Source organism: Thalia democratica, chromosome 5, assembly GCF_965202585.1.
Source record: "Thalia democratica chromosome 5, ktThaDemo2.hap1.1, whole genome shotgun sequence".
Taxonomy (NCBI): Eukaryota; Metazoa; Chordata; class Thaliacea; order Salpida; family Salpidae; genus Thalia; species Thalia democratica.
Window position 1 is genome coordinate 77,242,107 of NC_139169.1, and position 17,269 is coordinate 77,259,375.

Sequence of the window (17,269 nt, forward strand, 5' to 3'; positions counted from 1 at the left end):
TGATCTGTTGTTTTTATTTTATTAAAATTTATATCTTAAAAGAGAAACAAAAGCAACAAAGTTTTTATTGCTAAAAAATGTAAAGTTCTACAATGCATTGTGACTATAATAAATGTTTTATGTATAAGTTAATCAACTAAAACACTATTAATATAATAAGTTTAAAAACTTAATGGTAAACATTTTGAGTTAGTGTTTTTGATCGACCGGTTATACTAACTTAAACAATTTTACAACAGTTATTAAAGATAAATAAATTAGTTTTCATATAGCTACTAAACTGCTTTGTTATTTTATCAAAAGAAGGTTTTAGCTCAATTAAAATAAAGCAATGAACAAAAATGTATCTCTGACAAGTTTAAGGACAAGCGAAATATCAAGCTTGGTGAAAAACACCAACCTAGCTGAAAAGAATGCACTGAACACAGCAGTAAGTAGCTTGTTTCTAATGTATTTTATAATAAATTCTTTTTTAATACCATACTTACTAAACATAAGGTTCAAAGAGCTTTCATTGATTTTTCAAGAATTCAAAAGCATGCACTGAATACAGCTGTAAGTAATTCATTTTGTTTACCTTGTTAAAAAACTTTCGTAAAAAGTTAGTTTAACGTTTTTATTTTAACAAATATATAGACTTTAAGGCCTTGATGTTTTAAATAAACGTGCTTAAAATGTAAAGGTATTATTGAAGACAGGTGCTTACATATTAAATAAAGTCTTAGTATATTACTTAAAATGTTTGTTAGCTTCAATTTTGTTTTTAAACTTTTTGTACTAACATTAAAAGTTTATGTTTTACAATTTCTCGATTTAATTAAGTAATAGATATCATTAATTAACTTTCAAAGGAAAAAGGGTGTACGCACATTTTCCTCTCGCGTCCAATTCCCCCTAAAACTTTTTTCTTTTACTCTATTTGTTTATTTTATTTTTTTATATTTTATTAATTTTTTGTTATAACTTTTACCCCTTACCCTTACCCAAAATGTTTTTATACTATTTTAGTTGATAAAGCGTTTTGACTTGCATTAGTATTTTCAAAGGTCAAAATTTAAGCAACTTGAAATTACTCGACGTCAAGTTTTAATTTTTTATAACATTTTAATCTAAACTACTCAAAATAATGCATTAAATTTTGTTACACAAACAAAGTAAATTGACTCACACTTGTTTTCTAGCTAAACAACTGGTATAAAGAGATGAGCTGCAGTAGTAATATAATTAGTAAATATAAAATAAACACAAATAAAGTTAGATTAAAACAAATTTCAAGCCAAACATCTGGTGCAAGGAGATAAGCAACCATAATAATAACAAGAATAGTTTAAAAACAAAAAATCATACTAAAAAACATTCAAATTTTATTTCCAGCAAAACATATGGTAAAAGGAGATGAATTGTGATAATAATATTACTTTAAACTATGAACTAAAACCGAACAAATAAAAAAATAAAACAAAACTTCCAGTTAAACATCTGGTACAAAGAAATGAACTGTGATAATAATATTGTTTTAAACTATAAACTAAAACCAAATAAAAAAATAAATATAAAATTAATTTCAAGCTGAACATTTGGTACAAGGAGATGAACTACCAGGTCAGAAAGATCGACAGGAAAGAAGCCCGGATGTACAGTGACCTCCTCCACCTCAGCTTGAAGAGAAAGAAGATCAAGGACTCCCGGATGCAGAAGTCCCTGGACGGCGATTGGATGCGGTCGTGGTCGCGGTCGAAGCGGAGGGCGCGGAGGGGCGGCGACCACAAAGTGTCTCAGTTGTCGGTAAACAAAAGTAATAATAAGAAGAGTGTCGATTCAGGGATCGTTGTAGGGAGGGAGATCAATTTCAAGGAGGATAATAACGAAGTAAGTTGTTTTTATGTTCAATAAATAAAGATCTTATTAGTGCAGAAAATGTCAGATATTATTCTCCTTAAGAAACTGATTAAAAAACAAAATAAATAACATTACTAATTTGTTTTGACTTAAGTTTTATAACGTAGCGTCAAAAGTTTAAACAATCGTTTTTATAAACTAGTTACTGATAACGTTTAATTTATTGATCAAAAATTTTTATTTTTTCAGCCAATGATCGACCCTATAGAAGCGGTGAGTGGGGAGAACTTGAAGCGAAAGATCGTGCTGCCTCCGGTGGTCGTCCCATGCAACGTCTCAGAGGAAATACTTTCACCGCTTGAAGGCAGCAGGGAGGGGTTGACGTACGATGACGTCAACCGGGAAATCACCAAAACCAAGAAGTCCAAGCTGAAGCTGCCCAAAATAGTAGTTCCCGATTTTGATCCTGGAAATTCCTTGAACTCGAAGGTGTCTTCTCCGGGTGTTTCCCCGAACGTGAAGACGCCAAAGTACTCGAGCGTGTTCGAAGATCAGGTGGGGAGTTGCAGTTTGAAAGTTGGAGAAGAAAACAATAACAATAAACTGAACGTAAAAAGGCGAAGAAGAAGCAAACAAAGGAATTTATCAGATATTTCTTCGATTGAGGTTTCAAAGCATATTATAATTAATAATTTTTAGTTTTAAGTTTTATTAAAACAAGTTGAAATTACTCACATAAAGTTGAACTACTTATTTATTTTAAAATTCAATTAGTTTATTTTCTAAATTAAGTCGTTGCAATGTCTAAAATCTTTTTTTTTTCATCGGTCCGCATAGACGACAAGTTGGTAAGCATAAAGTTTTTACAAGTTTTTATTCAGTATATTTTAAAAAGTTTTGACTCAATTTTAAAGTTTTGAAGTAAACTTAAGTAGAAAACAATTTTCCTGATCATCTAAACGACTATGAACTAGTCTAAAAAATTTCAAAGTGTTAGTGTTTATTTTATAGTTCATACAAACTTCGAAAGCTTACACAGTTTAACTTTTGTCCTAAAGGTTTTTTCAAAATCTTTGTTTTTTTAAGGCTTTTTCTAGAATTTAAACACCTTTAATTTATTAACTTAGAGTGTCTTTTTGTAGATATTAATAAGTTTGCTTTGTAAATTATAAGAAAAATACTTTATTACAGTAAGCACAAAACAGCTAACCCAAACATCGATGAATTGTTCTTTGTTTTTTCGTTTTATTTTCAAAAGAAAACTTAAAATACGCAAAGCACATCATAAGGTATTCACAAGTACGTTATAAGAAAATATATAAAAAAAAAACATTTCAAATTTATGTGCTGCTTTCTTAAAATCCCTGTAGTCAACTTTAAGTAATTTAAAGTATGCACAAGCACGTAATAATAAACTCACAAGTACGTAATAAGCGCGATAATTTGACACTCGTGTTTGCACAGCAAGCTTTCATTTAATCCCCCGACAAATGCCGTGCTTTTTCAACAGAAGCTCGAAGGAAAGACTTATGACGTCAACGTGTACAAAAAGGACGCGAACGGAAAACTGCAGAAAGATCGCATGCCGATCGACACTACCGTCGATGTTGTGAAGAGGTTCAATCTCAAATCGTACAGGTTTGTAATAATAGTTTTAAATATAAACATACATTACTTTTAATGATATATTATTTTAATATTGCCACTACTACTACTACTGTTGTTGTTAATGTTGTTGTTAAAATACTCGATTTAAAATCGCACAGGTTTGTAATAATTTTAAATTATATAAATATTGTATGTAATATACATTGTTGTATGTAATATACATATGCATTATCTTTAGTCATATAGTTTTTTAATATTTACACTACTGTTGATGTCGTTAAGAGACTTAATCTTAAATTTTACAGAATTGCAATTTTTTTTGAATCGCTTACATAGAATATATGTTTAAAAAATTGTTGATGTTTTATCTATGTTTTGATGAAAGTCAAGTTTTTTATATCAAGCAGTTCAGTTTCGCAAGCGTGTTTTAGAGATTTTCTGTGCAACAAAAAGTAAAATTTTAATTAAATTCACAACATTGTGGGTTCAGTAATATATTTGTAAAAATATATTTTTGTATATTTATACATAAACATAATTGTAAAATAAAACTCTGTTCAAGTTGTAATTATAGAATAAAGTTAATTATAAAACCGTGCTAACAATACTTTATTCCATAAGAATCCAAAAAAGATTTCATACTTTAGTTTCAGTATAAAACCACGACCTTCTTTTAAAAACTTTTTTCTTAGTCTTTCCACAAAAATAGTTGTAATTGTTCTTAAGCTAAAAGTTAGTCATTTTTAATGTTTTAATAAGTAGCTCTAAATTAAATTTTTTAAAAGTAGACCAAATCAAAATGTAAGCATTATTTTTTGAACTACACAATAAGAAAGTTTTATATATAGTTATTAACAAATAAACTTTTACGTTTTATATTATTTATGAACGCCAATTGTAGGCTAAATTCAAGTTCAGTTGTAAAAATAATTTCATTACAATTTTTTTTTCTAATTTCCTACAAGTATTACGCTTAAAATTCTGACACTTTTTAAACCCCGCTTTAAACGTATTTACTGCGTTCGCTACCGACACTTTTCATCGAGCATTCAAGGAAACACGCTTTTCAAAAACTAAAACATCGAGCTACAGCATACTACTGGGAAAATAGAAGCGCCAATGGAAGTTAAGATAAGAGTTTCGCGATAAGGAAGCGTTTAAGGAAATCGTGCTGAATTATTAATAACTCGCTTTTAACCAAGTGTGTGTATGTGTGTGAGTTTTAAAAAAAAAGTTAACATGTGTTGTCTGCAAATAGTAAAAAAAAAATTCACACAGTAGCTCAGTAAGCCAAATTTATGCTTTTTTTCTGGAAAATATTACTTACCTTTATTTATATTTACAAACATTGTAAAACGCGTTTAGTCGAATCCAACTTTGAAAAACCACACTTGGAATACTTTTTGGCTTCAATACTATATGCATTAAAAAGGAAATATATTTTTACGCAGTAGCACAACAGGTTTAAAAAAATTGCTTCTTATCTAAAAAACTAGAAATATTTTTTTCATATCTTTTATTAAGTATCCTGGGCTGTTATCTAGTTATTGATAATAATATTTCTGATACTTCTCGGCCTTAGTTTTAATGTAGTTTTAGAAAGTAAACATGTTTCGTCTATAAATAGTGAATGATTTTCACCTGTTTGTATAACAGCTTTAATGAAAATTGATCGCTTTTTAGTTGCAGTAAACAACATTGCTGTAGTGTAAAGCTAATAATTACATTACACACATGTTAGCTCTGTTGTTGATGGAAATTAGTAAAATAACATTTCTAAACTTGAGATTTTCAACATTAACAACAAAAATAAGTGTAACACAAAAGGCTAAATGAAAAAAAGTCATAATATGCAAAATTTTGCAACACTTTTAGTTACTGTAAATGGAATGACTTTTGTTTGTCTGTTCATGTATAAATTTATTGATACTTTCTTTAAAACTATGTTTAAGTAATAGAAAAAGTTTTTATTTTAGACTTTTTTATACAACTAAATACAGTTGAACTCTTTCCAAGTAGCACAAAACATTGGACTAAAATAAAGGTTGTTATAAATTTAATTATGTAACACAACATGGAAGGTGAAATTTTATTTTTAATAAAACTTACTAAGAAAACTTTTACGTTATCCATAAGCAACACATAAACGATTTGATGAAAATAAAATTTTGGTATTTTTCGTTTTCTAACTATAAACTTTTTCAGAGAATGATTTACTTTATCAAAAGGCAATGAATAATTTTTTTCATAAAATTTTAGTATAAATAACTGATATTTTTTAAACAAAATGTTTTTTCAGAGAAAGGCTAAACCGTGAAAAACTGCTGAGAGATGCAAAGTGTATTGAATACAGACAGAAAGCAAGAATTGAACATTTTATTAATAAAATAAGTGTTTTTTAAATATTTCCAGTAAAACTGATACTTTTAACTTTTAATTCACATTCTTTATATCACATAACTTAAAAACAACATTTATTTATAAAATTAAAAAAAAAACTTCTTTAAATGTGTAAAATAAGTTTCGTTAGTTTATTTTATCAAAGCATTGTCTAAATGCTATCTTAAAAAGCAATCTTTTTTAATCAAATTAGTATAAATGTATTTTTAAAAGTTTTAATTACAATCGTAACTAAGCAATTGTTTAATATATTATTACACAATATAAGTTTTAAAGTATATGCAGCAAACATTTTACAATTAAATTAAAATATAAGAAACACTATATTTTTTTTTACTTTTTTAAGTATTGTCAAATAAAAGTTAACCTGTTATACATTCATATTCTTTAATTTTTTTTTTAATTAGGAGCAAAAACATTATATTTCGTTGAAATTTTTCGAATAAAAAACGTAATTGCAAAACTTGATTATAACTCAATTTATTTGTTCTTATAATGTAATAATTTGAACTGAAAGACTTTCAGTTAAAATAAACATTAAGTGTTAAATTTTTACATCACATTTAAGTATTTACTTAATTACTTCAATGCGACTTTCCAGTAAAAATTTTGATAATTTCATACTAGCATATGTCTAATTTTTTCAAGTGGTTCTTTAGTTTTTGAATATATCATAAGGCTTTATAATGTGGTGTTTAAACTTTAGCGTAACAATGTTTTCCCACAACTTGCTACATAAATTATTTAAACTTTTTAAATTGTATAAAAGCATTAGAAAAAAATATTTTTCACAAGAGCAAAACCTATCAAAACTGTTTAGAAACAAAGATCTTTTTTTAATGTTTAAAGCACCAAAATTCTTAGAAAAATTTTAAATTGCTACATCAGAATTTTTTTTAAACTAAAAAATATAGCTTTTTCAAAACTGAAAAGTGACTCTTACGTAAAAAATAGCTTTACAATTTAAAGTTATTTTTAAATGTTGCTCTAAATATTCTGATAGTTTTATAGTAAATTGTGTATAACGCGAATATGTTTTATACTTTGCATTGTTATTATATGTCAAGTTAAAAGCAAGCTAGGTTGCTGCAAATGCAAAAGGTTTTTGTAAAAGTAATACACTTAATAAAAATTAAAGTGAGGCAAACTTAACGTAAAAAAAAATAATTACATTTTCAAATTTTATACTCGAGCAGACACAAATCTTAAATGCTCCAATATGTTTCAAAAACTTACAAAAACTCACAAAACGAGAGTCACACGTCTTCTATGGATATCCTCGGCACGCGGTTCGCCCCATAATCGAAATCCTCCCCTTTGAACTCCTCTTTCGCGTCGCTTTCCAAAAAGTCCACATTCTCGCCCATTTTCCGCTCCACCGGTTTCTCACCCGCGCTTTTCGTCTCGCTCACCTCGTGGTACGAGTCCGTTTGGTACCGAAAGTGGCTGTTGTCAACTGTGGAGTGGACGGAGGAGGGCCGCAACAGCGCCTGGTTGCGCGACTCGTAAAACTCTCTGCTAGATGTCGCGCTGACGGAGGAGGAGCTGAGCGATTTGGAGGACCTCGAGTTGCAGATGATGTAGAGTATCACGAGCAGAGATATAACCTGTGGATGATTTGTTTTAATAAATTTTATATTGGTTTTCTGTTTTTTTTTTGTTATCATATACTTTTACTAAAGAGATTAATCTTTCTTTCAACAAACTATGAACTATATTTTGTAATGTTAAGTATACCCAGTTTGTTCCAAAACTTAAGCCCTTTTTTCTCCTTTTACTTAATATGTACACTTGATTTTTTATTTTTATTTAGTTTCTAATCTTGGGTTAATACCTTCAAGTTTTGAATTTTACAAAGTAGACTGAATAAATTTTACACATTGAATAGTTTTTAAAAGAGCTACACGAAACTTAAAAAATTAAAATAATTTTATGATTACTGTTTAGATTCTGTTTAAATATATTACCTGTTTTACTAATAGTTATCATAAGTTTAAGATAAAATACAAGTGGTTTAAAACTTTTATTAAAAACTTGAGACTTTAGCAAAGACAACAGTTTGTTCGAAATATCAACAACTTACTTATTTAGTTTTCATCATAAAAAGACTGCTGTAAATTATTAGAAACTAACAGTGCACAGTATGAGGGTACTCACTCGTATTTGTTTGTTGCTAAATAGTATATTTTATAAGCGTTTTATAAACCAAATATCGATAAAACCTTTAAAGTGCTAACCAAAAAAAAATTAAACGTTTATTAGAGTATTAAATAAAATGTTTTATTTGCCGTTTCCGCATGTATTTTGATAGATTAAATTAAACTGACAGCAGAGATATGAAAGTAGTAACACCCGGATGTAGAAATAAACACATTTAATAATAGAAAATTATCACACTTACATATTTTCTTTATTACGTCATATAAAACTAACAACGCATGATATGAGGGTAGAAATACCGGATTGGGAAATTAACACATTATAACAAAAAACAATCTTATCATTTTTTGCATATATGCTTTTTATTATGTCGTAATAAACTAACAGCGCAAGATATGAGAGTGGTGACTCCCGGATGCAGACCCCCGTCATCCTCATCCGGAGGGGACTTGAAAGCTCCCGGATCGTTCAGCTGGTCGTTCAGCGTTGAACCTTGCAGGAGCGTCGAGGAGAAGTTGCTGCTTTCGACTTGGAAGTTCTGCTTCAACGCTCTGGCCTCGTTTGCGCAGACGCATCTTTGAAAAGTTGTAAAATAAAAACTGATAAAATGTTTGTCATTCACACACAAACAGTTTTCATACGTAAAAAGAAACAAATTCAAACAAAAGTAACAGACAGAATTAAAAAAAAAATTGTCGTGTTTTAGATAGTTTAATTAATAAATTACTTAATAGATAATAAAAGTTAGATAAGATGCTTTTTTATACGTATAAAGGTGATTTCGCAATAAAAAATTCAAATAAAAATTTGAAAAACACGAACGTAAAGCAATCAAAAGTTGTTCCTTCAAGTAATAGGTAAATTTACTTAGTTTAGCGAATGAACATTTTATTGAGCTTGCTGGAATATTACATTCAAACAAATTTAAATTTTTGAATTTTTTTAATGCGTACACCAAAACAACTGTATTTGTTAAGCTAGCTACAAATGCTTGTACTGACAAAATATAGTTAAAACTGATACATGTAAATGTGTGTGTGTTATCCTAGTTTGCATATGAAATAATAAGTTCTAGTACCGATTTCAAATTAAACAACTTTCATTTTACTTTAAAGTTTCTAAAAAATAAGTAAAAAATAGGTAAAAATGGTTTGTATATTATAAATTCCATTAACTCAAGTTTAAAATCACTTTGAAGTTTTGAATTAATTTTTTCTAATAATTTTTTTGCTTACACACAGTGGGCTGGAAAGGGGGTTCAAGAGGCTTAAAAATTAAGCCAGAGTTTTATCTTTTTATTTAGAGCTGGTTTTCTTCTTTAAAAAACTGTGTTTGGTTCTATTTTGCTTTAGGTACAAAAAGTTATTTAAATAAAGCAAACTTTTGCTGTTTTGAAATCTAAAAACAATTTGATAAATTCTAAAAGTTATTTCAAAGTTAAGGACTACAGCAACTGATAAAATACCTTAACATCTTTTATAGAAACACTCATCACAGACAATTCTGATTTTTTTTGTCAAACATGTCAAATTTATATACAAATATACAAAATAAAAATATAAGTAATTTTTCAGGTGCTAGGTATTTTCAGAAGTATATGTGACTCACTCAAGGTAGTAAATTTTTTTAGTCTAATGTTTCATAATAAAGTATAACTTTAATAGTTATAATCTTATAAAAAATTATTCTATTATTAACACTAAGAGTAACTTTAAACTGTACAATAAAGATTTTTGTTACGATTGTATGTCAGTGGCCGCTTGCCAGCTCGATGTGTTATAGTTCAATTTTGTTTAGATTTAACTAATATTTTGAACAGTTTTCAATTTTAAGATCATTGTTATTAATTTTTGCAAACAAAATAACATATAATTTTTATTTATTAAAGTTTTGTATGTTTTTAGTTTACATCTTATTTAACATAACACAAAAGAATCATTAAAAAAAAATTATAAAAAAACAAATTAATAGTTTATAGCCTTAATTGCGACTCTATTCGCTTTTTTTCATACCACATAACGGAACTACCCTGTTTTATGATCTAATAAATTATTAATGAGCAATATAAACTGCATTGAAGAAAACGCTTGTTTTATCAATAATTTATTCATAAATTTCTGAAATAAATTTGTGGTTTTATAGCTTAACAGCATTTAAAGTTAGTAACTCAAAATATTATTTAACTAAGAAAAACTTAAAGTATTCATAACTTTCGTGCTTGGCTTTGTTTCTCTCAAAAGTATATGGCTTAGTATAGTAAACAACGTATTGTAACTTTAATCTTAGTAAAATTGGTTTTCTCTGTTTTCAAATAAACATTCGTACATTAACATTTAATAAAAAAAACGTATCAACGAATAAAAACAAAGATTTTCACTCAATCTATACAAGCTTTGTTTTTTTATTCTTAGTAGACACACATAAATGTGCAAAAAACTTTATTTTGAAAGGTTTTTATAAAAATATATCAAGATTGTGAGCATCTTAAAAAGTTAAGTTATACCAAAATAATGCAAAAAATATTTTTTAAACTTACTTTTCTGAAGCCATAGACGATATTTGATTTATCCAAGTTTAATTGTTTTAATTTAATTTAAATTTATGTATATACGTTATACAAAAAGATGTTATACATAATAAACGCCTTTACAAAGTAGATGTTCTGTGGATATAATTTTTTCATGTTTCGTTTTATGAGATACTTTAAGTAAAAATATAATGTTTCGGTCTTATGAACTTGAAAAGTAAAACTTGTATAGTTAAAACTAACTACTATAATAATACTAATTAATTTTTATTTTAGTTTTTTATACATTTTATTTATTTTAAGTTTTAAACTAGAATAAAATAGAAAAATTAACTAAGACAAAATATAATTCTAAGTCTTAAATAATTATAAGTTAAATAATGATAGTTTTTAAAAAAACTATTTGCTTTACGTTTAAACTAGTTAAAAATGTATTTTTCAAAATAATAATTTTACTCGTAAAAAAGTTTTTATCATTAGTATTTGGTTTTACAGTCTACAATATTAACTTTAAAACAATGTTTATTTACTCAAAGTACTCTTTAATTGATAAACAAACTATTAATGAACAAAAACCTTTTAGTTTTAAACTAATAAAAAAGCTATTTTTGATACATTAATTTATTTTTTTTGATTTGATAAGTACTTGGTTGTAAAAGTTGAGTCTGTAGCATACATTTTAAAACCACACTATTAAACAAAATATATTATCTTAAAACTTTATACGTTAAAACTAGTAACTTGAGACATTTTCTAAACAATTTTTATTTGTTTAAATTAAGACTCGTCAAATTTTTTTACCTCAGTATTGAACTCTACAGTCGGGAACATACAATATAAGTAAAATTACTAAAAAATATATCTTTTTATGACACACAAACTGTTATTTCAAAAATAAAACTTTCTACGTTCAAACTAGCAAAAAGACATATTTTTAAGACTAATACTGTTTATCTACAGTTTTGTATTCCACAATGTACAAAATTAACTTTATGTTCATATTTTCGTACTGAAACTATTTACAATAAACAAACTGTTGTTTCAAACTTTCTACTTTACAAACTGGTAGCAGAGCCGTTCAGGCGATTAACGGCATTTACCCAAGATATTTAAGAAGAAGAGAGAAAGAATTGAATTATTAATAAGTTTTGAGAGGAAGAAACAAAAGCGTGAAAGGTCGCTTCAGATTACGACAATCGCAATTTCGCAGAAAGATCACAAAAAAAAGTTGAAAAGCATATTTGCTGATTCTGATCTAAATAAGTTTTCTTCGCTCATTAGTTCGGGTAATTGCGTGACTTTTAAGATCTATTTTTAGTCAGTTTAGGGATTAAACTCAGGAAAAAGTATGTACCTGTAGTAAATACTATGAAACTTATTTATAACTACAATTTAAAAACTTTTTTTTTACTTTTAGGCAATTTTAACTTAAATAGTTATAAATTTGGTCGTAATTTTAAATTGTAGGCTATTAACTCCGTGTAATTGAAAACGTTTCAAAATGTGTTTTAGCCAGTTTAAGAATTAGTTATGTAAAACTTTTACAACAGTTGTAATTATAAAAGTACTATTTCAAGGTAAAAGTTGTATTATTTACTTTTAGCTAAACATTTGTTCCCTGATATTAAACTGTTGCAAAAATCAAAAACTATAAGCTAACAAAAACTACTACTTGCAGAGTTAGGGTTAAACGTGAAATAGTTTGAACTTTATTACTATTTTGTAATTTTTTTCCACTTCTGTTTATAACAAATTATGTTGTTGTTTGCAAAAATACTTTATCGTCTAAATGCATGGTATAGTATTGTTTGATTATTTCTTTTTTTTTCATTTACGATTTAAAACATTCTACAAACAATATCTATCTTTTTTTAAGGCTTGTTTTAATTAGATTGTGCTTAAGTTATACTCGCCAACTTTTTAACACTGTTTATTAAAACTAATTATACATGTGTTTGTATATTTACAACTATATAAAGCTTCAATCAAATTTTAACATTGTTTGTATTAAATTTTTCTTACAGTTGTTGTGCTTTAACTTGCACCAAATAAGAACATAAATATGTATGATTTATGTTACTAAATAGTTTATGTTTAAAAAATTCACGTTGAATTCTACCAAAAAACTAAGTTAATGTTTATAAGGTGTAGTAAAAGTTTGTTATGTATTATATAAAAAATGTTTAATTTTTGTACTAATGAAAACAAGAAAAACCTAATTTTTAATTAATCTTTTAGAAATTGTAAACTTTTACTAGGATATAAAAAAGTCGCTGAGCTTAAGGATGTTTTTACTTAAAATAGAATTTCGAATTCAAAGATATTAAAAATACCTTAAAAACATAACATTTTTCAGTACTTGGTGTTTAAGTTTTTTGATCAGCCAGAAAAGGGTAGTTAACCTACGTGACTGCTTTTTACATGAGAAGACAAGTTTAAGATTTAAACTTAGTTTACCTTTTAGTATTTTACACATAACATTTAAAACAAGATAATACTTTCTTATGGTAGAAATAAACATTCTTAGATATTGGACTTTATCTGCAACAGTTTTTATTTTGTATATTTGTACCGGAAATAGCCTTTAAATAAATAATTTTAAGTTTAATTTACTTATAGTTTATTACTTTCTTAAAATTAAATTCACAGCATGCTCCTAGATTTATTACAAAATGTATTTAGGTTGTTTTGCACAAGTTGCTTTTAGACAAGTTCCGAACTAAACACTTTCCTTGACGGGCTGTAGTTTGCTAAACCCTTTAAAAGCAGTTTTGAATAATTTAAACGTGTTTTGATTAAATTAATTTTTTGTTTAAAGTAAAAAAATAAAAAAGAATACTTAAAGTTTAAAAAGATACTTAGTACAGTTTAAATTAGATTTAATGTTTAACATAATGACTTTTTTAACAATCGTTTATCTTTGTACAAGTTACTAGTTTTAAATACTTAGAACTTTCAAAAAATGAATTTTAAAGCAATTATTTAGCTAATTTTAAAACACTAACTAACATTAGACTAGTCAAAATGTAGTACTGCTACAAAAGTAACTAGCTGAATATGAAGTTTTTAACGTAATAAGTAGTTTTGACTAATACTTATAAAGTTAATTTTTTTATCAAAGTAATTAGAATAAATAATGGTAAAAAGTATTTATTAATAACTTAACTGTGAAACAAAAACACAAAAATATTTAATACTTAAGAAAAATTTGTTTTACTTAGACTGTAAAATAATTTTTTCATCAGTACAAAAATTTCTCTACCGAAAACAAGTTTTACAATATTTTTACGAGTTATGTCAATTACTGAATTTATTTTACGAAAAAAACTTTATCGTTTTTCAAGTTAACAAAGTACAATATTTTCTGTTTAATCATATATAAACACTCTTCAGAAAAATTGATAAACTAAGTAAACTAAATTAAAACAATTTAACTGTCATTTCTTATCAAAGATAAATACTTTATTTATAACTTTTTCCATTTAAAGCTAATACAAATATTTGGCTTAAGGTCAAAAACATTTTGGTTTATAAAAAACATTTTTTTATCTCATATTTTTAACTAATAAACTGAATGTTTTTTAACAGATTCTTAATACTTTTTGTTTTATTAAACATAAATAAATTCTCATAAGTAGTATTTTAGCACTATTTACTTGTTACTTTTTTGTTTTACAAATAATAAGATTTATTAAAAACAAAACATTAGTTAAAAAAAAAAACGTTTCAAATAAAAACTGTTTTAAATTTACTTAATCGAAAAATGCATGCAACTGAAAGTTTATAGCTCTTTTAATTTTTAACGAATCAAATAGCAAATACAGTAAAAACTCACTTAAATGTTGTTGACCTTGATTTAAAAAATTTAGCTATGTCAATAAAGTTTTCTACAAACAAACACAATTACCTACAGTCCATTAAAAATTAAACATTTTTATGAAGTAAGAATACAAAAAAAAACTTTGTTTGATTTTAATTAAAAAAATGTTTATATTTATTTAAATTTTGTTTTTAAAATGTAACAATTAATAAAGCCAAAGTATATACTTTTAAAAATTGATATACTCAAACAATAGGTGAAAAATTATTTTTTGTAAGCAAAATCTTATACACCACTGTATGAACTGTCGTAAGCCCGACTGTACGCTTGATTTTTCTGAAAAATAAGAACAATTAAGATTGTGCAAATTAGATTGTTTGATTATTTTCTACAATAAAGCTGTTTTTTAACTTTTATTACAAACATGCTATCATGCAACACTACTATTTACTAAAAAGTGTTCTTTTATTTGTTACTTTTCGTTTTCAACGTTTTTTTCTGATGTTTATACTGATGATGTCTGTTAATATTACAAAAGTAAAGAAAACTAAAACGTTATAAATTTACTGGTCTAAATTTATCTAAAAGTTTTAATTGGAACTTCTTTTTTGAGTAAAGATTTTGAAAGTTTAATGTTTTAAAGATTACAGATAAACAGTTACACTCAAAAAAGTATTTCAGATTGAGTTTTAAAAGAGATTCTTATTGTTTTCATACGTACCATTTTTTAATGCACTAAAACAGAATATAAAACTCAATGCTTGTATTCTTATTTTTCTTGTATTATAATATCAGCAGTTGTAATTATGATCGTACTTAAGATTTAAGCAAACTTAGATTTAAAAGGCATAGTTATTTTTAAAAAAATTTAAATGTTTTTATTTTGGTATCAATACTAACATAACCGCCGTTTTGTTGTTGATTGATCACTAGAGGGGGCAATTGAGCACGGAGTCCCGTTTCAGGGATGTCGTTCAAGCTTCTTGGGCTGGTGTACTTGTAATTGTCGAGGGAAGATTTCTGTTAGGTGTTTTAAAATTTAGCATAAAGTATTATACTTTTTCATTTTGTACTCAAAAATGCTTTTTGTGCGAAATAGTTTAAAACTTATATCTTTTTTAGTGATGGAGATATTTTGTATATCTTAATATTCTTTAATCCTCATAAGTTTTGATGACACATTAGAAAACTTTTAAAGTCTAGAGAGCATAAAAACAGTTGTTAATAAAAAAGTGTTTTTAGTACTTTTGAGAGAACTTGTATTGCTCGATATATTTTATGTTTGTAAGCTTTTATAACTTATTGGAGAGTTTTTGATTTGCAGAATGTTATTTCTCTCATTTTTTTTCAAAAGAGTTTTATAAGTCATTCTTAAATTATTTGTAAACGGTTCACAGTTTATAGCTTTTAAAATTTTTGATTAAGTTTTTAGATCAGTGTTTTAAATATTGTGTTGAAATTTTTTGTGTCCATTGTAGTTATAAAATTTTGTGGTAAATAAATGAAGTTATAGAAAGCGTATTATCTATATTAATGTTTAAAATATTTAACCAATTTCTGTTACATGCACAATATTGAGAAGTATGTAAATAATAAATATTTCAAAGTTTTAAAATGCTCGTATCTAGATACGAAACAAATTTTCGAAAATAAGTTGTTATAAATACATCTTTAAGTATCTTATTTCTATTGAAAACAAATTTTATTCTTATGTGTGAATAACTATATTTTCTAATAAACAGTAAAATTAAAAAAAAAAACAATTTAAGATAAACTGAAATGTCTTAAGTGTTTCAAGTATACATATATAAAGTTAAAAATTGCCCAGAATTAAAAAAAGCGATCACTATTTTCTAAACTGAGGTTCGATTCCATACAGCTAACGTTAAAAAGCAAGTAAATTTCACACAAAAGTTATTATAAGTTGTTTAACAAAAAACGCGAATACACTATCATAAGTGTTTGTCCAAGTTTTTTTTTTGTTTACTTTAAAGGTAGGACTTCGAAACAGCATTTTTCAGTTATTTTCTCCTGCCTAACACATCATATTTGTTGCGAAACCCAAACAAAAGTTTGCAAATTACAAAAATAGCACTTTTTAAAAAGTAAACGTATTTAAGAAACTTGGATACTTTTTTCGACTTGAAATTCTTTACATTCTTTTTGCTGAACTTAGCTTTTTTCCAAAGTAATAAAAACTATAAGAAAGGTATGTACTAAAACTAGCTTAAGTAAAACTACTGTATTTTCAATTTAAATTTTAAAGAAATAGTTATAACCAATTACTCTATGACTTTTATATATTTAGTTTATATTTTTCACTTATAGCTCGCATAGTCGTTTAATGTTACACAAAAATGCAATATGTATTTACATGAACTTGTTTTACAATTAAATATGTTTAAAATATTTGAGTATTAAATAACTAAAAACTAATTATCTGGAACAAGTAACAACATTTTCAATAAAAACAATATACCTTACACTTATAGTTCGAGTTTTCAAAAGTGTAGTACTTGGAAAAGTATTTTGTTTATTAACACAACACTAATGTTTAACAAACAACAAAAACTGTAAGAGTTCGGTAGATTGAACTTTTCACGGGCACATTCTATAGTTATTATAATAAAAATAAAAAGCATTAAAAGTTTATTGAAATTAATATAATAGTAGTATTAAAGGGAGAACATAATATTAATCACTAAAAACATGCAAAATAGACCCTAAGTAGATAAAGAAAAAGTTTCAGTAATCGTACAGCTGGTCTATTTTAAGTTAAAAATATCAAGTAAAATTGCGAAGTATAAAACAACATATTAGTATTAAAATGAAACAGTACAGATCTAAACTTCAATCTTCCGCTTCAGTGCGCACTTTAAATACAGTACAAAAGTGCGTAGTTATCCAAAAGTGCT

The 17,269-nt window shown here is 26.1% G+C and overlaps 1 protein-coding gene across 2 annotated transcripts; it reads left to right on the top strand.

Moving 5' to 3' along the window:
• Nucleotides 1–243: 243 nt before the first annotated feature.
• LOC145836031 (uncharacterized) lies at nucleotides 244–6,228 on the top strand. 2 transcript variants are annotated; one of them, XM_082943819.1, is made up of 6 exons: nucleotides 244–430; nucleotides 499–555; nucleotides 1,570–1,869; nucleotides 2,089–2,505; nucleotides 3,350–3,477; nucleotides 5,747–6,228. In XM_082943819.1, the coding sequence occupies exons 1-6, from the start codon at nucleotides 332–334 to the stop codon at nucleotides 5,847–5,849; spliced, it is 1,104 nt and encodes a 367-aa protein (XP_082799945.1). In that variant the 5' UTR covers nucleotides 244–331; the 3' UTR covers nucleotides 5,850–6,228. The 2 variants fall into 2 exon arrangements, with proteins under 2 accessions (XP_082799945.1, XP_082799946.1); XM_082943820.1 differs by lacking the exon at nucleotides 499–555 and having other exon boundaries at nucleotides 5,747–6,226.
• Nucleotides 6,229–17,269: the final 11,041 nt, after the last annotated feature.